This window comes from Lethenteron reissneri, chromosome 26 (assembly GCF_015708825.2).
Source record: "Lethenteron reissneri isolate LAM-NWPU_2019-01 chromosome 26, ASM1570882v1, whole genome shotgun sequence".
Taxonomy (NCBI): domain Eukaryota; kingdom Metazoa; phylum Chordata; class Hyperoartia; order Petromyzontiformes; family Petromyzontidae; genus Lethenteron; species Lethenteron reissneri.
The window spans coordinates 5,319,079-5,345,007 of record NC_083804.1 but is presented as its reverse complement, the minus strand read 5'-3'; the positions used below and the strand labels follow the sequence as shown (position 1 = coordinate 5,345,007).

The 25,929-nt window shown below is 43.0% G+C and overlaps 1 protein-coding gene across 9 annotated transcripts in view; it reads left to right on the top strand.

Moving 5' to 3' along the window:
- CELF2 (CUGBP Elav-like family member 2) overlaps positions 1–15,319 on the top strand; it is a 163,152-nt gene extending 147,833 nt beyond the window's left edge. For all 9 annotated transcript variants that reach the window (XM_061559879.1, XM_061559884.1, XM_061559880.1 and 6 more), the window contains one exon: positions 561–15,319. In XM_061559879.1, coding sequence (XP_061415863.1) covers positions 561–688 — 128 coding nt within the window. In that variant the 3' untranslated portion in view covers positions 689–15,319. The remainder of the gene's footprint in view (positions 1–560) is intronic.
- Positions 15,320–25,929: the final 10,610 nt, after the last annotated feature.

Sequence of the window (25,929 nt, the reverse complement as noted above, 5' to 3'; positions counted from 1 at the left end):
GAAACAGACAGTGAGGGTGTGTGCCCGATAGAAATATTTACTGCCAGACGTGATATTGGGAAGGTCTGGAATCATGCGAACGTTCCTTGGATTTGTTCTTTAGACTTTTAAGTGAGCTCGTGATTCAATTTTGGTGAGAATGGCTACGGGAACATCGAGGTTGTTAGAGCATCAGCCGACTGCTGAGTTGTACGAGAGGACGCAGAGACTCGTGTGTAGCTGCGATGGGAGACACCGGAGTGCTTTGAGCCAAGGACTCCGTTGTATTTCGTCACCTGCTTTGTCCAATGCTGTGCTTGGCTGTGTGTTGCCACGGGTCGGTTAAAGTCGGAAGAACACAAGGAACTAACAAATGCTTCCCGAAGAGACTGCCAAATAGATCGGGCTCTCTTGTGTCATCAAGAGCTCCCTCAAGTGAGGTATTTTCGACTCTCAGCGGCATGAGGAAGCAATTGCAGGGTCTCTCGAAAGCCATCTTCTTTCTCTCTTTCTCTGCCTCTCGCTCATTTGCTGATCACTCGTATTCGTCCCTGTCACCTGTGTTCTCTCTGGCCGTGCAGGTTTCGTGAGCTATGATAACCCGGTGTCAGCCCAGGCTGCGATCCAGGCCATGAACGGCTTCCAGATCGGCATGAAGCGTCTCAAGGTGCAGCTCAAGCGCAACAAGAGCGACGGCAAGCCTTACTGAAGGGTCGTCTCCCTCCCTCCAACTCCTCTCCGCCCTCACTCTGTCTCGCCATCACCTGGTCCATCCTGCCCATCGCTAAATTCCCACTCTCCATTTCACTCCTCCATCCCTCGTTCCCTCTCAGCATCTCTCGTTTTTACCTCGATCCATGTTCGACTCATCCCACGCGCCATCTTTATCCCCTTTTAGTCTTACCTTTCTGCATCTCTTCCCCTCTCTCCAATCTTTTTCTCTTTCACACTCTCTTCATCTCGCTGTCTTCCCATCACCGGATCTGTCTCCCGAGATCATCCGGGCTGTCCTCCGTGGCTCCTCCCAATCTCCCCGGCGCACTTCCATCTCTCTTGTGGCTGGAGGGTTTCCACGTCCACCTTTAGCCCCAGCATAGCTCGTTAACAATAACGGGGCTTTAACTACTTAACGAGTATAATAACACTTTTGACATGGCCGCACTCTCGCTATCTCTTCTTGTTTGGTGTTTTTTTATTTTTTTTAAAGAGCTCTTGTTTTTTTTTTTGATGTGCGTTTAAGGAAGAAAAAAAGTATTCATTTTCTTTTGAGAGAAGTTTGTTTTAGGTGTTACCGTCTCAAAGTTTAATTATATATAGATGCATAATATACATTTTTTTTGTTCGTTTTTAGTTTGGTTTATTGTTAACGGTTTTTCCGCTTAAGTAACGTATTGGCCACCTTTACGCGCGGCGATGTGTGTGCGTGTTTTTTCTTGTTCTTTGTTTGCTGTGCGGTTTTTGAGGTGCATTCTCCTATCCTGTCCAGGAGCTCACGCCCCAGGTGTGTTTACAATAGTGCCGTTAGGGCACCCGCGGGCTTCCTGGTAGTGCAAGTCGCCAAGTGTGACCCCGAGATTGTGGGATCGCAGTTACAATCGTGCGAAAAGTCTCGCCCTGATATTGTGCAGATTCCTCGACATGTTTTTTTTCTAATTTTATTTAAATCAAACTAAACAAATCTAAATCGCCCTAAAATAACGGGGTATCTATTTTTTTGTTTGTTTAAAACGATGGTGTGTTTTTTTTATTCGCAAAGTAGATTTTAATTTTGTTCATTTTGTTTTGATAGGACTATCAAAATAAATGGAATCACATTTCATGAAAACGGGGGATGTTTTTTTTTTTTACCATTGGGGATTTTCATAAATTGTGTCGTATCCAATTTACGGCATGCTTTAATATTGCACAATTTGTTGTGGGATTTCGACCAATAATAATCTGATTCATTAATATTGTAAACTCTTAAAATGATAGATTTGTATTTAGATCCCAGCATTTCACTTGACATCGTGGAATTAGCCACGATATCACCATCAACGTTATGGGACACTTTGTAATTGTTCGATCTCTGTCAATATCTCGACTGATATCTTCGCGATTTTCTCGAACCGTCGGGATGTCTTGAAATTGTGGGATCTCCCAGAAAATCGCGAAATTTTATCCCGAGATGGCGAGATCTCTCGCGGCCGTGATGTTGCTGGCGGACGGCACGTGTTTGTTTTTAGGTTGCGCGCCCTGTGCCTCATGCCCTCCCTGTCTCCTTGGGTTCTTGGTTGAGTCCTAAAAAAATTACGCTTTTGTGAGCCTCAGAAATGTGTGCAGTGCTGTACTCGATTTCCTTCAGCAAACGATTTTCCCGAGAGAAGAAAAAAAATTGTGTTTGGTTTACAATTTATGTTGTCTGTTGAGCCACAGTGTGGGGCCTCCCTTCTTTTTTAGCAGGGAAATTGCAACAGGGTAAAACGGAAGAAGAAACAGCAAGAGGAATGACGTCTTTATTATACATGTACCTATGTACACACATATGTTTGCTTTGAGATGTTTGGGTAAAATCTTTTTAATTTCTGAACGGCTACGCGTAATGTGATCAATCATTCCACAAATAGGCTTCATCGCCTTCTAAGGAGGAAATGGGTCAGAGCCGTCAGAGCCAGAATAGGATAATATTTGAATCTTACCCAGATCCTTCAGATAGATCCATGCTGCGTTGCCACGGCCACCAGGATGGGTGCTCCCTCGGTTCACGAACCTGGGCGCCCGCCGAGTTGTTCCCAAGTAGAGCCCCGCTGTTGTTAGCGCGACATTTGACATCTTGGCCGCCGCGCTGGGCACTTTTCTGCGAACTTATTCGGGAATTTATTCAAGAACGTCGTCGGGGTGTCCTCAAGAAGCTCTCAACACGTACGGAGCGAAACGTCGGACATCGTGCCGAACGGCGTGCGGCGGAGACCGGAAACACGTTGGGAGGGCGACGCGACACAAAAGCAGAACCCCCCCCACGCGGTAGCGAAATCATCGGTGGCTGGTTGCACCTCCTTGGTAAATGGATGTGATAAGCATTCTGGCACGAAGGCAAAAAAATGCCTCCTCGGGTGATAGTTTTTGTTTGTTTGTTTTCAATTTGCCGTAAGGAGTGTGGCATCGCGTAATAAAGGAGAGCAAATATCATTTGGGGGAGACGTTCTTGTACTGCCGACACAATTTTCACGCTTGTTTTTTCACTCGATAACTACGATTACCGTATTTTCCGGACTATGAGACGCTCCGGAAAGTAAAACACGGGCAGAACTTACGTCTTATAATGCGGATAAATACGGTAGTTGTGTCTTTGTTGAAGCGTTTGTGTAGTTTTTGAAAGTTGTGGCACTGTATAAAGGTATTACTTTTTTTTATCCAAACATTTTGAAGCTCATATACATATATATGTGCAAAGACACGCGTGCAGGATTTTGTGCAGGAATAGTCATTAATTGCAAACAGACGTTTACAGAAATTAAATGAATATACAAAATATTTAGCTGTGAGGGAGAGAGTGCTAGTGTTTGTTTGGTTTTTTTGCCCTAGGTGCAGAGGGCCTTTTGTAAATTAGGATTTATACTATGGCTGTGTCTATTAACTCAAATTATCAATATTCTGATACTGCTACAAGATCGATCGATCTGTGGATCGATCTTTGGCAATTGTTCTCGATACCCGTGTGACATCAACGAAATTGATCCAATACAGATTATGTTAAAATAGTTCTTAACGCTACTCTTTGATCTCAAACCCTCCACACCTCCACGTAATAATGTGAACCCCTTTACACTAAATCCTATCGCTCACCTTACATTTAACCTTTAGTTCAATCCATAACCGTAAACTTTAAAACCCCGAAGGCCTCTGAATCTTAGGATGCACACAATGAACGGTTGTGTCCGAGAGTTCCTGTGGAGCCCCAGGGCATCAACAGCAGTGTGCTACACTCTTAGGTTGTTTCGGTAAAGTCACGTAGGTAAAACTAAATAAATAATAAATAATATAAATAATTACAGAAATAATAACAGAAATAAAATAATAAATCACGACGTTTCGGAGGCAACACAAGTCTCCGTCATCAGGTGAGACGGTCACAACTAGATTTACCGTTTCAAGTGAGGCAAAAGTCCAAGAGACTAGTTCTTAAATACAAGTTAAGGGGGGAGGGGCTTATCTGAATGTGGTAGCCAATGAATGGAACGTGTTGGGGGGTGGGCGGGCGAGGCTGAAAGAGAACAATAGGTGTACAAGATGTCGTTATACCCCGTGTTGGTTGACAATCCAAATACAAAAAGGAGAGCAGTATGCTACAAAATCTGTGGCCACAGGATGGCCCTTAGGCCATCCTAGCAGAGAGCTCGTTGTTTAAATCCGTTAAATAAATTAGTCAAGGTCTTTATTAGGAGTAAACAAATTGCCAAAACATTCATAAATTGTTGCACTCTGTCTCGGTAAACTAACTTTTGGGTCTCGGTGTATCTATAACTTGCATTCCACACAAGTTTTTAGGCTGACAATGTGACTTGGATGTCAGCAAAAAATAAATAGCAACATTTGTACACCCTAATCTTCTGAAGCCTTTCACGGACAACAATAAACACCAATCCACAATTCCCTAACCCCATGTGCCTATCACGTAAAGGTATCGTTAAAATATTGATATTCTGTAGTATAAATTGTATATAGTGTGGGTACCAAAGCATTGGTATCACGCACCACTGCAGTAGTTGAGACTGGGTAGAGATTAAACAGTGACTGGGTTGTTGGTTCGTTGTTCATGGGATAAATGTGTGGCACAGTATCGGGATTTCTCCATGTTTTCAAGAGTGCCATATTGAATTTAGCAGTAATAATGCTAAAGACTGGTAAACGTAAAAAAAAAAGTTTAAAAAAATGAAACCGAAGACAATGATCATAAGAAAAAATAATAAAGGCGTTCTAAAATATTTTTATATATTTTTTTACAAATTATCATTGAGATTATTTATTTCTTAAGTTATTTAAAGCATGCAATAACGTGCTCGTGCGCAAGGCAAGGCACAAATGCGGTCTAGGTGCTCGCGCAGCACTGCGCGTTACCTAGCCTGTCCGTCACGTTTCTGTTGTTTCTTTGGCGAGAACAAGGGGGTATGAAAAAACATTTACAGATCCGTTTTGCCATCAAGAGACGCCTGCTGTTAGTTTTTTGGGGGGGTTTGGTTTAAACAAAAAAAATTGCTTTGTTCTTTTCACAGTCATTGTCCGGTTGCCGTCTTGCTCATTAAGTCCTGTGGACAGGAAGCCACTTAAAAAAAATGGCATCGTAGATATTTTCCGTGATGCTATGTGGCCAAAATATGTTTCCACCAATTTTGTGTTATTATGTTGTCAGTGACTTGAATCTAGATTTCAAGAGACTGGAACTCAAGGTTGACGCATGAATGAATCTTGACAACAATTTTACTGTTATTCTCAACAGCCTGGTAAAATTAACAAAATAAGTGTCAGCAGTACAAAGTCAGTCCCGAGCGGGGTACGTAAAATAAAACTCAATCAAATTTCGCTTCGGGTGGAAGTGATGGATACATACACGATGGTATGGGACACTATTTAAATTGTATATGATATGCACGAAGGCAGTGAATTTTAAAACGACACTTTAAACAACGGCGGGTTATATCTATAATTGCTTCCCTGCGGGAGACGAAGGCGATTGTTTATAATTGAATGCCCTGTCTTCGGTCGACTGCGATGGAGACACTCTCCTCCTCTGGTGTGCTCACACCCTGGCCAGGAACCCAGTCTCCTGAAACTCCGCTTCAAGCCACCAAGTGGCTGTACTCTTTGTCCTCGTGACCTTTATAAAAGGCCTCCGAACACTTGGAAGCACGCAGTTATAGCACATCTGTCAGGAAAACCACGTTTTGCAAACGCATACACTCCTGTGTATCCTGGCAGCAACGTTAAAGTCCGGATAGCAGAAGTGTTTATCTTTTCTTTTAGGTAGAAATTAAATACATTTGTTGACGATTAAGTCCTGTCGTCTCGTGTTTGGCTGCTCATGGTTTTTCATGGATACATTTTTTTCCAGAGGAACCATTTCCCAGAATGGCAAAGACCGCCACAGTCTCTCTTTGACCTTCATCGAGTACTCAAAGTAGTTTATTTATTCCTCTCTTTAACACGTATCGGCCATTAACACATTACCTCCCGTTCACAATCTTTAGAAGTCCTCAAAGTAAAGCCCACTTGCAAGAACACCCTGGTTAGTTGTTTTTTTCTCTCTCGCTCTCTCTCGCTCTCTTGCAGGGCTGATATTGCCCCTTTTTTGCTGAAGAGAAAACCCAGGCGATGCTCTTTTCCACTGGAGCCCCTGCAGCAGGGCCTCCTGCAGATCCTGCAGCAGTATCTGCATCCGTGTGTGTGGGGTGGGAGCTAAAGGGCTGCCCTGTTGCTGCGTCTTGAAACACTGCCGGGTGAAACCTGCTTCCCAGTGTTCTGAGACTTTTCAGCATCTTGTCGTTTTCAACTGGGGAGTTGCTTTCTGGAAGGTGTGTAGTTGTTTGCAGTGTGTAGGTGTTTTTACCTGTGCTTTAAAATGCGTTTAACAAAAAAAGGTACTTTGTTTTAATATATAATTATATAAATACAGAGAATATTTGTGCGTTTATTGCTGGTGGCGACGAAAGTGTGCTGGTTTTTTGTCGACTCGACGTCACGAGGCCACGTAAATTTCAGGCTTTTCGGATGAGGCTCGCGCTTAGCGTAAAGGTCACGATCGCGGACACTTATTCTGCTTTTGGTGTTCAACATCGGATGAGCAGCCCCTACAGTGCTTGGCGCACTTTTTCCCACGGGGGGCTGTCGCTTTCTTTCACGGGGGTTGACGATTCACGCCGAAGGAATGGATGACCCCCCCAAAAAAAACACAACGCACGACACAAAAAAACGAAGTAACCTTTACGACGTGTCCTCTCATCTGACGCAGGTGGGAAGCATCGTTGCGGAGAAAAGTGCGCTTAGGTGATTGGAATTCTGAGGTTTGCGTGCGCCACCGTTTTTAACTCGTGATGTCACCAACACGTGTGATCCTGTCTCTGTAAATGAGGGAATCATCCAAGTGGAGGAATTCAGGAAAAAAAAATTACACTTTTTCCGACATGTTTACAAACTTGCCCTTGCTGTGAATATTGCACATTACACTTGTTACAGCAAGGTCACCCTTGCAACCTACCTGCAATCTAAATGTTATCGACGGCCAACAGTGAAATTCTGGCGGAAGCGACCTTTAGAGCCTGCAGCAACGCAACATCATCCTACGTGCAAATGCCGTACGGCTGGGTCATCAGCATTTTGATTACTCCCGCAGCTTTTCTGCCATTGTCTCTTGCAGCGTGTGTCCGTTATCAGTGTACAATCGACGTGAGCAAAAACTCGAATACATCCCTGGCTATATCGCCATAGAATCTCTCACCATAGTACCAGCGGCGGCGGGGGTAGCGGCCGTGATGTTTACCGACGCTGAAACATCCGTTTTGTTTTGCAGGCCGCCTCATGCGACGTTTGTTGATTTCCTGATGATTATAGCAGAACCCCCCCCCCCCTACGCACTCACCTGCATTGTGCAATTGCATAATCCATTTTGAATGGGCCGCGAAAACTGGCGCAGCGATTCCTATTCGTTGAAGCTGAGAGACAGGATTTGAGAGGTAATATGTCATTTCTTCTCCTTCCACTTAAATTGCTTTCATCTGCCTCATTAGCCTGAGCGGACATTGTAACAAGACTGCTTAGTGCGTACTGGGGGTTTCCCCCCCCCCCCCCCCCCGGGTTCAACATGCTATCCAACACCTAGGCAATTTGTATGGAGTTTAATCGGGCGTGATTGAACGCCGTTCACAACTTCCACATCGGTCCCTTCATCGCCAACAAAAGTTAATTCATTACGTGCAAGGCAACACTCACAAACCGCAGTGGTGCGTTGTACACCGCTTTTTTTCCAGACAGAAGATTTCCACGCTTTAAATCAATGACACTTTCATTTTTTGAAGCCCTCTTGTGTGTTTTGGGGAAGGCTGTTTTACGTGATAATCATAAGCACAATTTGCGGCAATATGAATAAGCTGTACTCCGCCATCCTAATTATATAAATAATATTGAAAAAAGGGATTTGTTATCGGATTGCATGAGCCGGGTTCCAAAAATCCTGCTTGGCTTATGAGATCCGATGGGATCGTGCACATTCAGAGTGATTTGGTGGCAGGCACACACACGCATGTAAGCTGTGACATTCGAGCAGGTTCTGTGCCCAGATACCCGTGCCAAAACTAAGTGGCTTCGTGTGAGGCCGCACGGGGAGGCGACGTCTCTCTCGCATGGCCTGCATGGCCGCGGCCGCTTCATCACAGCTGTGAAAAATGACATTGCGCAGAATATGTATATCCCATTCGTCACTCCGCTGCGAGGTGATGGCCTCTCCATGGTGCATGGGTCATAGGGGTTGTATATGTCCATTCTTCACTCTGCTGGTGAGTGTGGATTGGTGATGGCAGGGATTATCGACGAGGCGTGCGTACAAGTACAGTATAACATTGGATGTTGCGCTTCTCTGCTTCCCGCAAACATAAACCTGCAGCGGCCTACAGCGCCTGTTTTGCATAGTCACCCATCCAAGCACTATCCAAGATCAACGCCTGCTTAGCTTTCGAGAACAGGCTCATTTCTGAATGAGTTGTGCAGAGCCTTTAGATACGCACACCAACTCGAAAATTGCGAGACTTCAAATGAATTGTATGGTGAGCAGAAACTGACACAGCAGTTGATTGAGTCACGGTGGAAGTATAAACTCGTGTGAGGGCACTTGCCACGAAGGCATTTGGCACTAATTCGCCAGTACATTCCCAAATTCCCTCTGGTAATTTCCTCACCGTGTGTTGTTTCACATGATGTCCGACGGTTCACTTCACACGCCGGGAGCTTCTTCATGAGCTAAAGTCAAGAAGCTCCCAGCGCTGAATTCAGTTCCCCGTAGAAGCTCCCAGCTCGCGGAGCGAAACGTCGGACATCGTATCGAACATCGCACGGCACGACCCGAAAACACCGGAGAGCCACGTGGAGCACGAAGGGAAATTACTGAAGTGCACCTTCAGCTGTGAGGTCGACATCAAAGACCCCGTGACTTCAATTTACAACACGATGTTAGTGCCCGTGTAATAGCTGCTACCCCAAACGTTTTAAAGCTGTCATTGTAAAAAAAAAATCCATATACAAACCATTCCCACGTAACTAAATTTACATGGGACAATTACATCTCAGCATGCTCTCGACTGCTTAAACAAAGAATATTTCAGCATTTCATTCGAATTAAAACGAATTATTGTAAAGTTAAACGGCACTGCTGACACACGTGAATATGGGGGTGAGGGCTGTTACGACTTGAGGTTTTTAGCTGCCAAAACGTATTTGATGTCCTCCGACTATACATTTGGAGTATTTCGAGAATTTGGCTGCTATAAATTTCCACAAAAGCCACTTCGTTGAGCTCTCATTTGTGGCCAGGTCGCTTCTGAAAAAGAGCTGTATAGCTGAATGGTAAAATAAAAAATAGCGGAGTTGAAATAATTTATCAACGTAAAAAAAAATCTCACTGTTCTCAGCCACGTGTACACCTTTTTTCATTACAATTTTATAACATATCCACGTAAATTATACAGGCAGGGCGTGACAGTAGCTTTTAAAGGCAAGCTTAATTTCAGAGCGCTAATCTGCCCTGCCAACTCGCGTTGTGCACGGTCGAACGCTCCCTCGTGCCTGCACGTTAATGAGGGCCACGCTCTTGACTCCTCATCGAGTCCCAGGTGCTGTCCGCACGTGGACGTGTGCGCACCTGTGTGTGTGTGTGTTTTTTAGTAAGGCTCTGTGAACACAACCATCGTGTAGTGAATCTATGGCGCATACACTGTACGTCAGGATGTATTTCCTTATAACTAAATCTGGGACGATAGACAATTTTTCGTAGACGAATCGACTCAAAATTCATATTGCTACCTCTTGAAGGCAGGAAACCCCGTAAAAGGCCACGAACCTCCCGGCCAGCGTCACACATGGAGAACCGAGGTAAAACTTGTATTTCTCCACGGGTGGAGTAATCTCTGCGACTTGGGATTCAATGACATTTCGCAATAGCTGGGCAGCGGGTGGGGCATTGAATAAAAAGTACAGCAATCTCATTATTAGTGTGCCTGAGATCACTGTGATATCACAATTATTTCGATTCTATCGGTCCACTGCTTTTAAACGAGGAGTCTCCCAAGGCCATGGTGAGCCGTGGCGATTGTTTGAACATTCTTCACCTCACTGCTCAGTGCAAGTTGGTGGGTGCCCAGGACCATGGCTGGGCAGTGAACCCCACCAGACACCCACTTGCTGGGCCCTGCTTGTGAGAGGCGGTACAGCAAGTAGATCACTGACCTGCCTGTGCAAAGACGTGTGGGTCTTCTCTCGTACGGATTGGTTTTTCTCTGGGCACTCCTGTTTCATGCCTCAAATCGAAATAAATAAATTCAAGCCGTAAGTGACCAAACATACCAGCCAGGTGCTTCCTGACAGTTGTGAGTAAATAATGTAATTAATCTACTGCTGGATGAAGAAGGCCGTCCCACGCCATGTGAGTCACGGGTTAGGCTGGGGTTCTTTGACTATACTTCACCACGCTGGTCAGTGTGGGTCGGCGAAGGGAGTATCCCAGCACGAGTCGAGTTCGGTCACTCGGGAGCATTGTCGCCGTGGACGGGAGTAATACGCAGGTGGCCGGGTACATCCCGCGCGACACCGTTCCACCCCGTATTTGCTATTGTTACATTTATCCATACTCTTTGGTTCTTTCGGTAAAGTCACGTAGGTATAAAAGAAAATAAATCACGACGTTTCGATCGCAACTGCAAGCGACCATCATCAGGTGGAACAGATACAAGATTTTTACAGTTGTTTGTGAAGCGTATAACATTTCCGATGCAAACAACAAAAAAACAAGAACCATCTGTAACATCATTGCGGTCGTTGAATTTGTTGTTGTTTAATCGGGGTTGTTTCACGAACGCGATCTTAAAATATGAAGTAACAAAAAAACTGCACGTTGCAATTCAACACTCTGAGCAGTGGCAGCGCTTCAAAGGGGCTGCTCTACCCCCTCTCCATCCACGGAGCGCACATTTGCACGCAATGAATTCTTCAGCTTGTTCGGCAGCGTTCACAGGACCCTAATGACCGGTGCCCTTTCTAAATCATCTCGCGTTTCTGCACCGCCGGCTGCAGCACGCTGGCGGACGCTGCCATCGTACTTCAGCCGCAGCAATAATTGCCGCGCCAAAGCAGCACGATTTCTGTTATTTATTTTAGGATTGTTCTCTCTGCCTGTTGTTTTGTTTGCAGTGTTGTGTTTGTTCACGCTTGTGTGTTTTCACCGTTTATTATAGTTTTTTCTCCTCCGTGTGGTTTCTTATATCTTTGCTCGGGCTAATGATCCGAAGCGCGCTTTTCACATTATCTTTGTATGTCCCCATTTATAAGAGTACCATACATTTTATTAAATTAAGTTGAAATGTATAGTGCAGTGTTTGTTTTTTGGAAATGTAATTAGTACAGTGGGTCGGCAACCACAATAACGAGAAGGGGCATTTTTTTTTATCATCGAATTCGGTAACAACAAAAACGCAATATTTCAGGAGCCGCAATGCACCGTGTGGTGAATACGAGACGGTGATGTTAAGTCAAAATGTGATTGTCCTTCATAAATAACGTCACCAAGCAAGTCCTTAAAGAGTCGCATGTGGCTCCGAAGCCGCAGGTTGCTGCTCCCTCGTGTTGGATGTGATGGTGGCACGGCGGTAACACTCGTAGCAAGAAGCACCTGGGTTCAATTCCTGACTAGGGCGCCTTTCTGGGTTGAGCTTGTATTTCCTCTCCCCTGTTCTGCCTTGGTCTGTTTTGGTTTCACCGCTTTCCTCTCACAGCTACAAACAACAACACAAACCCTACAATGTAATTGGTATTGGCCAAACATCCCAATGCTGAAAATAAATACCTGAAAGTTACTCAATTGGGATCACACACAGCAGCAACGGCAAACATCGTCCCCTCCTGCGAAAAAAAACTTGGTACGACCCTCCTGAAAAAGTGTATTGAGACTCCGTGAGCCTTTGCTGGTAAACAAGTATAAATATATATATCTAATTTTATACATTATCTCTCTAGATCCTGAAGCAAATGTGTCATGAGACAATACGTTGTTGGCAAATTACAAATGAGCCCATTTGCAGCAAAAGTTTTTTCAAATGCACATTAACGGTAGATTTTTTTTATCAGTTATACCAACTCCATCCAGAATGCCCCCTCACAACCCCAGTCTGCTCTGTACATATGATAGGCATCCATTAATCTTGTTTAAAACTTTTTTTTTTTTTAATATATACTTACCCAATTTTATTCCAATCGTGCTGTCGGCTTCACGTCGTGCGGCAAAGTGGCCATTTTTGAACTTTTACAGAGCGGCGTTTGGCCCATGACAAAGAATGTTCAATGGAAGGCGATGTCACAAAACTACTTCTGGTTTCCATCAAGTGACTCCTTATCCACGCTCATGGCCCTTCACTTTCTCATACACTCTGCTAGACGAATAAACTTGACTCGCTGTAGACACGTTCGCCGGATATCAGTTTAAAAATATATTATTTATATTTTCTAGATTTGTAATTTGTTGCCGAATTAAGTGAAACCCCCAAATGTAATACAATATTAGTGGCACACACTGAAACGTTTAGAGTATTTGGCTGCTATACAATTCCACGTGATAAGCCACTTAATTGGGCTATCATTTGCAGTCTGTGCGCCTTACCTGGTAAAACAAATATATAGTAAAATTGTTTACATCGTATTTGAAAGCACATTTACACGGAGATTTTTCCTGCACTGATACATCGCGATGTGTGAGCACTTGTTGAGTTTTTGTGTAAAAAAAAATCTATATATTAAACAATAACAACCGTATAAAGGGAAACTGCAGAGCAATCTGGTGAGAGAATTGATCCACAGTAACACCGTCCCACTCCCTCCTCCTTACTTTATATCTTTCTCTCTGCATTCCAGCCATGTTAAATGTGTGCTTGGCCACTTGTGGCACACGTGACTCTTGCCATCGAAGGCTCAAGTAAAACATCTTCACATCCGACATCGCGTTGCACGAAACAAGGGTGAACATCGCACAGTGGGACAAACGCAAAAGTGATCGTTCAGGCCATGAAACAGCTTCAAGCATCAATCTTACACATATTGCTAAACTGCCCTACTCTTAAGACGTCGAGGTGACCGAGTGGTTCCCTACTTGTCCTTAAAGCTGGAAAAACAAACCGTTATAAACTTGAGTTTGTATTCATTATTTTTGACCGGTCATCATCATCTCTCACGGCGGTGTTCTTCATTGCAAGGCCCGCGGGCCCCTAGTGGCCCCTCGTGGCCTTTAGTGTGGCCCCTGACGTGCGGCCCCCGACAATACACAACATGTGAAAACACCCCACATCATCGTGCTGTCACACCCCAATGGTTTCAAATGTGTGGTGGCCCTCACACGGATATCTTATCGGCGAAAGTGCCCCCCCTCGGAAAATGTGAAGAACAACGTCTCACGATGCAACAGTCCATACAGCTCCCGCACAAGGCGCTGATTTCATCGAACCAGCTGTACGGTAGATGCCGTTGGAGTGTTCCCTCCTTTTGGCTGCCATTCCTTCATTTTGTCTAGACCACCGGCGATCATCCCATCCGGCGATATGTTCTACCCAAGCCCAATTGCTTTTCATAACAGTTACTGAGATGGTGTCTCTTTAACTTGTGTAGGTTCTCTAACCCACGTTTGTCTATGGGAGACTATAATGTGCACTGTGCTTGGGAAAATGACTTCATCTCTGGTCGAAGCTTGCGGTTCGAATTATAATTTCCAGCGTTGCTCATTCAGTTCTCTGACGCAGTCTCCAGGCCTCCGTGATACTCGCCTCCTTTCTAACATAATTTGAATGTTTCCGTGAATTTACTTGTGAAAGGGTGGTCATATAAGCCTTCCTTCATCATTTGCTTGCCACTGAAACACTGAATTTATACTTTTTGTGGTGTTTTACTTCAGTTGCTTTATGACTACATTTGAGACTTCTCTGGTTAGTGGTCATGTTTGGGATATAGCTCCGACTGTTATGAAAAGTGGCAGTAGCATATTTCTAATTGTCTACTTACACTCATTGCTTGAGTCTTGCTTTTGGAAGGAGGGCAGGCAAACCCATAAAACTGTATTCCTTTTTAACCCGATATTCATGTGTAACTTGTAGCATTAAAAACATGATCAGAGACAGAACAAAAACATAAAGACAAAGAGAGAGACTCAGGGAGACATTGTGAAGCAGACAGAGATATGGAAGTCACGGACAAAAACATATAGGTACGGAGATGGTGGACATAGTTGGAAATACAGAGAAACATGAAGATAAATACAGAACAACACAAAACGTGTTAAATACAATAGAGACACACAGAAATAGAAACAGAGGGACAGACATAGAGACAGAAATTGAGACAAACATACAAAGAGACGTGAAGAGACAAAAGCACAGCCACGTATAACAAAGACAATGTGACAGATAGCAGAAGTAGGTTTAAAATGTATTAAGAGGAATATGGATCGAGACGCATAGAGAAACAGAGTTGCAGAAAGGACAGAGAAGTGACACGTGGGCCTGACAATCTGAACCCACTCCTGAATCCCACCGACGGCAACCGAGTATGAAGTCAGGAGGTCTCGTAAGCCTCACAATTTTCGTGATCTTTTCGATTTAAAGCTTTCGTGACTGCAGGGATTAATCTTCTTGGTTCTTTCGGTAAAGTCACGTAGAATGGAAATAATAAAATAATAAAAATAAAACATAATATAATAATATAATATTGTATTATGTTTTATTTCTTGGTTCTTTCGGTAAAGTCACGTAGAATGGAAATAATAAAATAATTAAAATAAAACATAATAAAATACAATTCTCACGACTTCGTGATCACCCCTGATAAGACGCGCGGACATTGTGTGACGGATTCTCTAATTGTGCCGCTATCTCGCAATTAAGCAATAGCAGCTGTAGGTGTGTTTGTTTGGCACGTGCTTGTGCACACTCAATAAGATATCCCCATCCCCGTGCTCAAGGGAGCATCGTGCGGTCTTGATATCGTCTATCAAGTCCTGAGGCAACGCTGAAAGGACTCTGCACTAGATTTGAAGCTTTCGTGACTGCAAGGATTCATATTCTTTGTTTTTTTCGGTAAAGTCACGTAGGTAAAAAATTCAAATTAATAAACCTAAAATAAAATAAAAAATAAAATAAAAATCACGACGTTTCGGAGGCAACACAAGCTTCCGTCTTCAGCTGTATCAAGTACTTGATACAGCTATCGTGCTGTGACGGTTCCACCTGAAGACGGAAGCTTGTGTTGCCTCCGAAACGTCGTGATTTTTATTTTATTTTACGTTTATTAATTTTAATTTTTTACCTACGTGACTTTACCGAAAAAACCCAAGAATAGGACTCTGCAGGTATGCGGTGGTTCTAGTCCAGGGTAATTGAAACCGGTGGCCCGTGGGACAAACGTTACCTGGGAAGGCCCATGTGGTGGAGTGGTCTGCCGTGCTGTGGCCCGTTATGGTTTGGCTGATATTTTAACAGATATATATTAGCGAGATGAGAGACAAGCCATGCAAAGATATAAGAGGTACACCATTCGTGGTCACATGTACTGGCATGATCTCACAACGGGTTTGCACGTCATAACTTCTGTACACGTGACGTATGACAACAAGTGGCCTGCTAGCACATGCTGGTTTTATTGTCACCCACCCAATATACAGTGGTTGAATATCCCTGGTCTAGTCTGTCAATAGGAAGACCACATTACTGTTTTACAGTTCTGTATATACTTAACGTACATTGCATTAGCACCTGTGTTGTATGTCCACATATTACAATACTGTATTCAGTATTATTATACCACACTTATCGAAACACTGTCTACACGAGAACTTGTATAGGCATGTAACGATGCAAAGATGTTTTGATCAAAATTGATTGACATTGTCGTGACCTGGGCCACTCCCAATTGGGTCTATCCTGATCTCTGAATGCTCACCTGGTTAATCGAATGCACTTTCTTGACCTGATCCTTAGGCTAAACTTAAACATTGCAGAATTCCTGCACTTAATTTTGCATTATTAAAATGGTGCGTGCAACTCTCTTGAAAGAATGAAATTTGTTGCTTCTGTCTGGCAAAATATCTGCGGGGGATTTCGGCAAGAAAGGTGCCTATTTGGCCTATTAATTAAAAACAAATTTTGAGCCGTATTAGATACGTAAAGAAAGCCAACATAAAAAATAGATATAAGAAAAATACACTAAGGTTACTTATTTATGTTTAAATATATTAATCCTTTTCGTTTATTAATCATATATATGCTGTAATAGGCATAAAAAAATGCAGCCACGTTAAATGTAGCCGTGTGAAATATAGCTTGGATTAAATACAGGGTGTTTAAAAACGATGGACCTAATTTCAAAGACATCGCGATTTCAAATCGGGTCCATTCTTTTGAAACAACCTGTATGGCTGTCGATTTCCTCTGCCCACCACCGTGTGACCCCGTTACGACCAATCAGAATGCTTTGTTTGGCGTGCAACACAACACGTCACAGAGTCGTTCCACGCGGAACTTTTATTGACTTAGTTTTGCAACCTGTGTTAAACGGAGCAACTTATTACTCACGATACGCGCATTAAATGTTGCCTGTGGGGAATCGATTACAGTATCTACTCTGTATGGACATTCAAAATGTCACCTTTAGGCTGAGAGAGATGTTTCAAATTAGATGTTCTAACCATTTACATTTAGATATCACGTGATACCGATCAGATCAATCCGAATTTTTTTTTAAATTCGAACATTCATACCTAGTGAGCCACAAAGCAAGAATGCATCTCCACCGTAAAGACATCGCAAATAAAGCAGTGGCAAAGGGAAACTAGTCTTATGACAGAAAACCAATTCTTGAATCAAATGTTGCAACTGCGGTGGTAAATCTTTACATACTCTTTGGTTCTATCGGTAAAGTCACGTAGGTAAAACATTAAAATAAATTAAATAACGACGTTTCGGACACAACACAAGCGTCCGAAGCAAAGAGTTTGGATCCTTGCAGTCACGAAAACTTCAAATCTAGAAATCGTTACATGTCTAATTCCTTAAATGTGCTGTAGTATGGAATAGAGATGCCCTGAATATTCCGCTGAAACAATAATGGAGCCGAATATTTTTTTCCTCATCCAGTCTTTATATGGCCAGGGGCGGGAGCTCGTTGTGTGAATGTGTAGGTGTGCACTTTGTGTCTTTGTGCGTGTTGGGGGGGGGGGTGTATGTCTGTGTTGGCGTGTGCACATGTATGTTATGCCCACGTTTGTTGTGTGCGCTTTCGTGAGTGTACAGTAAATATGTCTGTGTTGTGTTTGTGTGTGCTGTGTGTAAGTACGTGTTTTTGTCTATGTGTGTATACGTGTCCATGTTACGTGATTGTGTGTTTTGTCTTGTGTAATGTCTGTGTTTGGATTTATATGTGCTTATGTGTATCTGTGTGTTATACATGTGGATATATGTGTAATTTGTGTCCATCTCTGTTGTGCGTGTATGTGTCTGTTATGTGTTTGTGTATTTATACGTTCGTGTATGTGCGTGCCTTTGTATAAGTGTGTGTGTGTTTGTTTTCGCTTTGCTTCGTTTCACTTTGCCACAGCCGTGAGCTGGCTGATTACTTTGATATGGCCAGAGTAGAAAATCAGAAAATGATGGCTCTGGTGCAATGCTAACGTACATTGACAGCGTTTGTGTGCCAGACCTCTATTAGTTTCGCGTATTTGGCGTGAGGCTCGTACATTTTTTTTAGAATTTATCACGGTCTCACGCTGATGCTGCCAAATTTCCAGGACCAGAAAATCACACCAAAAAAAATACCTTAAAACGTTCCGATTTCCCATGTGCCTCAGTTTTAAAAATGCCTAAAATTCCGTGACAGCAACAACCCCTTCCCCTCCAACCTGCTGGCAAAAATGACCGTGCGGGTTCAAGAGACAATGATGGCCTTCCCTTCCCCTTGCTGTGGTTTGTTGAACTCTCACGCCAACATGAGCCAATCTCACGCCTTATCCCATCTTGAGCGCTTACAGAGTGTACGCGTGCAATAAATACATTAATAGAAATATACGCAACTAACAGAACATAGATAATAACGTATTAGGCAATTATAATCTGATCATTTGTATTTTTTTCTTACCTCAATAGCAGCGGGCGTACACTGCATTATCAATTCAGTGCCAGACTTCATGACAGGGAAGGGGCTGATGATTCTGTTGCTTTGAGCACAGTGGGCTATGGCCAATCGTGAGGTTATTGACGAATTTGTTGAGTTTTCCACGAAGAAAACGTGAATATATATGTGGTTTGATGAATGAATCACGTTACTAAACACTGCCCTAACATCGCCTAATCTGGACCTTTCCATATCTCCCAAATAACCCCCTGTTTTGCAACTCTGATTAGCACGGTTTGGCTACGTACGGTGCGAAAGAAGTTCAACATACGGACAACATGCATACGTTTTGTGTTCAAACGTTGGGCATGATTGCACGAAAAAAGCCCGTATGGAATACACACAATGTACCACACCAATTCACGACACAAATTGCTATTGAAAATACTGTGCATGCAGTATACAACATTGTACAACAAGGGAGGGGAGCGTTTTACAGTGTTATGTATGACAGTATTTTAACATTTGCAAGTGCTGTAATTCATTGCTATAATCGAAAACAACAATTTACTGATTTGAAATTCAATTCAATTTCATTGCAATCGCACATCACAATTTTTTTAAAGGTATTTGTGTTATACTATGCACGCGTTGATTGTACACCACTGATGCAGTATCGGCCATTTGTCAATCCCACTGTTGAATGAGGGTTTCCCCGCGGCTCGCGCGGGGCCATTTGGCCATACCTTCACCACGCTGGTCAGTGCGCCTCGGTGAATGGACCATATGCTGCTGTAATGTGTTTTAATTTCGCTGTGCGACTCTCAAAGGGTCAATGGTTTGCAACACAAAATGTATTTTCCGGTGCGTGAAAGGCCGAAGAGGATTAAATAACACCTGTTTGGCCTAATAACACACGTTTAGTGACACCCATTTAAATCTCTTATACAGTACAAATATACAATCTTAAGCTTTGTTCCTAAAGCCCCCTGAATTTGTCACCATTTCCCACTTAAAAGTGTCATTTCCCAGAAGTCATTGATGTCGTTTTTAAACGTGGCGCAGCTGTCTTGATTTAAACGAAACTGTTTTTAAATAAATAACTGTATAATAAGTTCATAAGGAAAAGTAAAAATGAATGCTCACATTGATGGGGGGCGAGGGAGGGTTTTGTATTCGACTAATGTACAGTACAATATCTAATTTGCAGAATTTTTACTGTGAGATTTTTTATACAAAATGTAATGATTACAGTGACACGATGGTGATGAATGTTAAATGTGCTGAAGAGGGGATCTGAGAGAAAAATTATCGCCGCAGTAATAAATATAAATGAACCCATAAACACGGAACGTTGGGCCAACGTTGACCCAACGGTTCCAACCACCCGCCAACGTTGGGCCCCCAACTTTGCACGCTTACTGGGTGTACAGCGGTCATAACTCCCAAGGCCTCGCTCTGGCTTGCGGCGTGTCACCGTTCTTAGAGAGCATCGAAGCAACCAAGATCGCCGCCTGCTCTCTCTCTCTCTCTCTGGTAACCAGCTCAATGAGGCCGTTGCTTTTGCGTGGCAATTCGTGCTGCATGCTAGAGTCGTTCAAGCAGACTGCTATTTCCAGTGGCACCAAGGCTTGGCGTGGTCTCATCGCAAAAGATCAATCGGAGATGGAGAATTTGACATCTTTGGCTTTGACACCCCTCCCTAGCCCACGTGCTCATTCCATCAGAAGGCAATGTGACATATTGCTCTGTTATAGGTCTGATGAAAGTCTACAATCGTCAATGTGCTTTTTTTTCTGGTTTACATAGTGGATTAGTTGGTTTCACCAATAAAAAAAACCCAGGTGACAATCGCACTGTGTTGTTCTGTAAACGTTGTTTCACGTGGACTGGGCTCTGGATTTTTAGGCGACAGGGCTCAGCTTCGTATCGTCGCTAAACACGTTCGCTCATCAAGACTGGGTTAGAGTAAGGTTTAGCCTTATAAGGTAAATTATTAGTTTGACTTGAAAACATTTGGGTAAGGGTTGGGCTTGTTGAGGCTGAAGGTAAGAATAGGCTTTTAAACTATTATTGCCCACCCCCCCCCCCCCTAATTACAGTGTACTTGAATAACAGTTTTGGTGTACACTTCTAGAGATTAAGAATTTTCCATTTCAAACTCGTAGGCAAAAGTGCACCACTTTATAGGAGAACGGTCCCAGAAAAAGAACATCACAACTCGTTCTGAACTCAACAGGAACAGCTTTTTTTTTGTTAAAGATGCCCTGCAGGGTTGCGTTAGTTGCATGGCAATGCAACCGAACAGTTAAATGCTCAAAGCCTGAATAAACCAAATGAAGTGAGAGGAAAAAACAACCTAATTTATCTTGATGGAGGTTTTTTGTTGTTGTTGCAACCATTGGTGACCGTGCTGAGACTATCAACTTACTCCACTTGAGAACCCAATTTACTCACTGCTAGTTGCCCAGATTTGACTCTCAACAGCGTCAGTTCAGTACTCTTGCCCTGCCAAGATATACATATTAATGTCAGGGTTAAGCTAGGGATTATATTCCTAGGGTTAAGGATTAGGTTTGCTAAGGGTGAGGTTTGTTCATTTCAAGCCCATTCCACTTGTGACAACTCTTATCAGGGCAACAACAGGGTGATTTTTGCCAAATACAAAGTTTTTTTTTTACCTTTCGTTGTCGTGTCATGAAGAAACTCACCACAACAGTTAACACATCACTCTTTCATTGCCACATAGCTTGCTGGGTTCATCCATATACGTTGACGGCTGATCAGAGCAAATCGCCAGTTTTATTTCTTTAAAAATAGCACTTAAGGCAGCAATTTCACCCTGTTGTCATCCCATCACAATTTGCCAGGTTGAGGGGTAAGGTTTTCTCGTGAATGTTAAAAATGTTTCTTTTGGTGAGGACCACTTTATCGTAATGGGTCAATGTTCTCATTGTTGTACTGTACTTCTAGGATGAGAGTGTTTTTTTGCGTGAGTTGTTTCAGGCCACAGCAAAAGCATCGCATCGATTAAACTTTAATGAAGTGACCGACAACTTCAAGACTCGCGCAACACACAGTCTGTCCGATAGCATCGGCCGTTCTCTGTACTCACCTGCCAATTCAATATCGAGCATTTAGGCCTTCGTACACCAGGCTGCACGGAAGCTTACTTGCAATCTTTGGGTCGCCACATACAGCAGATTTTGTGCAATTTAATCTCACGTGTACAGCTCTGCATGCTTATCTCACGGAAACTTGCTCACTCAATGCTACGTCACTACAGCATGACTTCAAGTATACCACTGTTTATAATTACATGCTAAAAAAAATTACATGTAATTGTGGAACAGCCAACAATGCTCGCTGTCCGATGTGTTTTTGGGTTTTACCGCGGCAGTATCGCCCTCATTTTGTTCCATGTGCTGGAAGCTGAAGCTCAGCTCCTGAAGATGCTCCCATCACGTGTAGCGAAACATCGGACAGCATGCAGAACACGCAGTAAAAAACCCCAAAACACATTGGACAGCACAACTGCAAAATCCCACACAGTAAGCAGCGATGCTGCTGGGTAATAACCTACTGTAAACAAATAATATTTAAGTGCCATAATCACATTAAATACATTATTCTAATATATATAAAATTTTAATGTACAATCATTTTCATTTGCACTTGTTGTATTCAATCCATTTTTTCTTTTGATTTTCATTAGGTTTTGAATTTACTGGCGTGAGCTAATGAGCCCACATGTTTCCGTAGAGCAAGCGTCCAAGCTTTGCACCAAATGAGCTGTCGGATTTTATAAGGAGCCCACTTTGGTCACAGCGCTCCCTGCTCATCGCGATTCCAAGCCTGCGAAAGCGGTTGCCGTGCAGCCTTGGAGAATAACAGACTTTGTGGTGCAAGAGTTCTCTAGTTGTTCGTCGCTGTGTTATATAATGCATATTACATGTACAACTGAATTCTCCCCATTGCCACAGGCATTGAATGCCCATAAGCTGTGTATAATGGTTGAACGATTCAAAAAGTAAAATTGCAGAAGATGTAAATTCACCAATGCAACCGAGCAGAATAACATTGTGACGAGTTGATAAAGTAAAAAAAAATCGTCATTCACAATGTTGTAGTAATAATGTGTCCCAGTTTATATCTTTGTATCAGTTTATAATCTCAATTGACTGTCCAAATTAAAAGGCAAAAGATGGCGTAATCTAATTGCCGCTTGTTTTAAGAGTTTTTAAATGGTGCCGTTTTTTTTCTTCTGTGAATTCAAATAAATTCATACAAATCCGCGGTCTTTATGTAGATGTATAACTCATAAGGAACGTCCTTGTACGTGTGATTTTCTGGTTGCAGTATTTGTATCTGTGCGTTCACAGAGAGCTTTTCTGCTGTTGTCAATTAAACGATTTTCTTTTTTTTTGGCTGAATTAACACCGTGTCTCGAGTGGTTATTAAGCAAAGTTTTTGTATTTTCTGGCTTCGTGTGATGGCTTTTTGTTGCTGTCGTGTGCGATTGGTCACCCAGAAAAGACCCGTGGAACGTCTAATGACTCGGCGCCCGATTCACAAATACGGCCACCTCGGTGTAAAATTATAGTTGTTGCTGTCTGCAACATAAGCTATAGTAAGAAGATTGATGTAGTAATAATACATTTATGTCTTAACCCATCCCCTTTACCAAACCACACAACTCCCACGACTGACAATTAGGTGAGGTTAGGTCATTCATCCTGCCAGTCGATTGACAAAAGGGGTTTCAATAAAATAAATTGTGCGTCCCTTTTGTCAATCCACTCTTGGACGAAGGTGCTCCTCGCGCTGTGTAGATCAGGGGGGGTTGTTTGACCATACTTCATCACTCTGGTCAGTGCGGGTTGGTGAAGTATGGTACAATCATTGGAAAGATGTCATCAACCAAGCCAAACTCTTGCTGCCTTATAATTGTACAGCCATAGTAGTTTTTTTTGCTTTCCACACACTGCTTGCCTGCAACCCACCGGCGTACATAACGAAAGGCGGCGTAATCTTTGCTCGCTTATCTACTTACGCCATCCACATCACAAGGCCTCTGCTGCAGCTCCAGGCTGAGTCGCAGTTGCAGGTTCTGGTCGTCACCTCGCCAGCTTAACCCCCCCCCCAACGGCCCATCCTGGCTCCACCAGTATATAAGGTCGTGCATCTCATAGCTCTCTTCACTTGATACAGTAATTTTGCTGTGACGGTTCCACCTGAAGGCGGAGGCTTGTGTTGCCTCCGAAACGTCGTGATTTAATTTATTCGTTTTCTTTTTAACCTACGTGACTTTACCGAAAAAAAACAAAGAGTAAGTATGGTTCGGTAGCACTGGGATGGGTTATTGCTCGCCACTGATGTTCATCGTGGACGGGAATCAAACTCAAGTCGCTGGGTTCACTTACCAATGTGCTACTGCTTCGCCCTCTGAAGCATGACTGTGTACCGTTCCATATCCCTATTTTCTCAGTCATCAAATGTCCCCAGAATAATCACTAGTTGGGGCCAAATGATGGCATCGTCATTATGACAGTCACATGAAAATTACTGCAATTACGTGAAACGATTGAAAAACCAACAAAGAAGGCTGAAAAACTCCGCACGCAATAAATACGAGCAAAAGCTGCGTACAACAAGTTTTGCTGAACAAAAGAATACGATTGTTGGATTGACACACCTGGAAGGCAGCAGAACATGGACACATTGGGCAATAATTGAAAGCGGTAAAGGTGCAGCACTGCAATTCTTGTCACGCCACCGCTGGTGGAAGAGCCTCATACTATCCCATTCTATTCTACGCTGCCGAACATCTTGGAAGAGGTGGGAATACCCACACTTTACCCGACCACACATCCCTCATCAAATTGTGGTGTGCCCATTAATACTGCTGAGTGGACAGAGGTGGGTGGGGGGGGTTAATCAACTTTCCCATTCCACTGCCGTGCCAGGAGATCGAAATGCCCACTTCTCAGTGCCGGATTATCCTTGTAGCAAAAAGTAGCTACATATGCTGTGGGCCCCGCACTTTCAAGGGCCCCGCGCTAAATGCTTTCAAGCTATCAATTACCGGTTCAGTGATTCTGCACTTGCTCTATTACTATAGTACTATACCGCCTTCAACTTTCGTGAACGACTGGGTGTTTGAGGTTAGCGATTTGTAGTATTTTCTGTCTGTATAGCAAATAAAAAAAATACAATTACTTTACTATGCAAGTTCAACATTTGTGTTTTCATATTTACGTGTTTTATTTTATAATTTAGGGCCCCTTTATAACATATCCTACAGGCCCCGCACTAGCTTAGTCCGGTACTGCCACGTCTGTATTGCGAGTCCAGTGAGATAACCATTACGTCACGGCAGCATCCCGTGAAGGTTGATTGGGATTAAAATTTGACTTTAAGGGGCGAACTCGAGTAGGAAGGAATCCGTTTCTTAAGAGAATTTGGTCATTAAAACGAATACACCGTTGTGCCTGAAGTGTGTTTTAAATCACTGCATACACGTAGTATCTGCTGAAGTATGAATCGGAATAACAGACACTGGCAAAGAAGGCCTCGACCAAGCAAGCCATCGTCAACTCTCACGATCTTGCGATGTCACGACAATCCACCTTGCACCTGTTCACGTGACCCGATTTTATTGCTCGATCGACCCCGTGGAGTCTTATCTGGCGCATTTTATCCCTTGGCAGTGCATCTGAAATTATAATTAAGCATAAGGGCAGTTCTAATTGCAAATAATAGGATTAAAACTATTTATCCATGCATTTGCATTACCCGTGACACCCTCTACCGACAAAACTCAGCTCAGTTTTGTCAAAAATTGCCGTACTTTATTTCCTCTTTTGTCAAAATTGCCGTACGTTATTTCCTCTTGGGTGCTGTTTGAAAATGTTTCCTCATTTGCGTACTTTGGAAGCTGTGATTGATGCGCAGGCAGGCAGAGGGTTTCATGGACATATTATGTAATCACCGCTTTGATCAAAATAGCACTTCAAACCACTCAAGTGCTTTTGACTGGAATCTAATTATACTTGTGCTCCCATTAGGTAGTTCCTGTGCAGTGTTCACAGTGTGCGATTTAGTCTCCTGGCACTATGTTCTTCATGATGATACATTTGGGTACCTGCTAAGTGAAAGGGAAACACTTTGGAGCGTAAATGCGAACTTTAGTCTAGATCTGTCAACCCGAAGGGTTAAATTCAGTGAGACCCCAGCTGAAACATATTGAGAAAATACCAAAGGAACTGAGGCACAGAAACATTAAACTTTCATGCAGTCAAATTTAAATTCACCGTGTAATGAGCTGCATTATATTGTGATTTTTACATATATATGAATGTGCACTTATTCTGTTCAAATAGAGACATGTAATGCTATCTAATAATCAGTGATGTATACTGCTACATTTATATTTGTAGCATAAACAAAACAACACAAGAAATGTAGCCATAAAATATTTTTTTATTTACAAAAATTTTTGTAGAAATAATAATTTAGTTTACATATTTCCTCAGGTAACAAGACTTTCAAGAAATTATTTCACCGCACGGCACT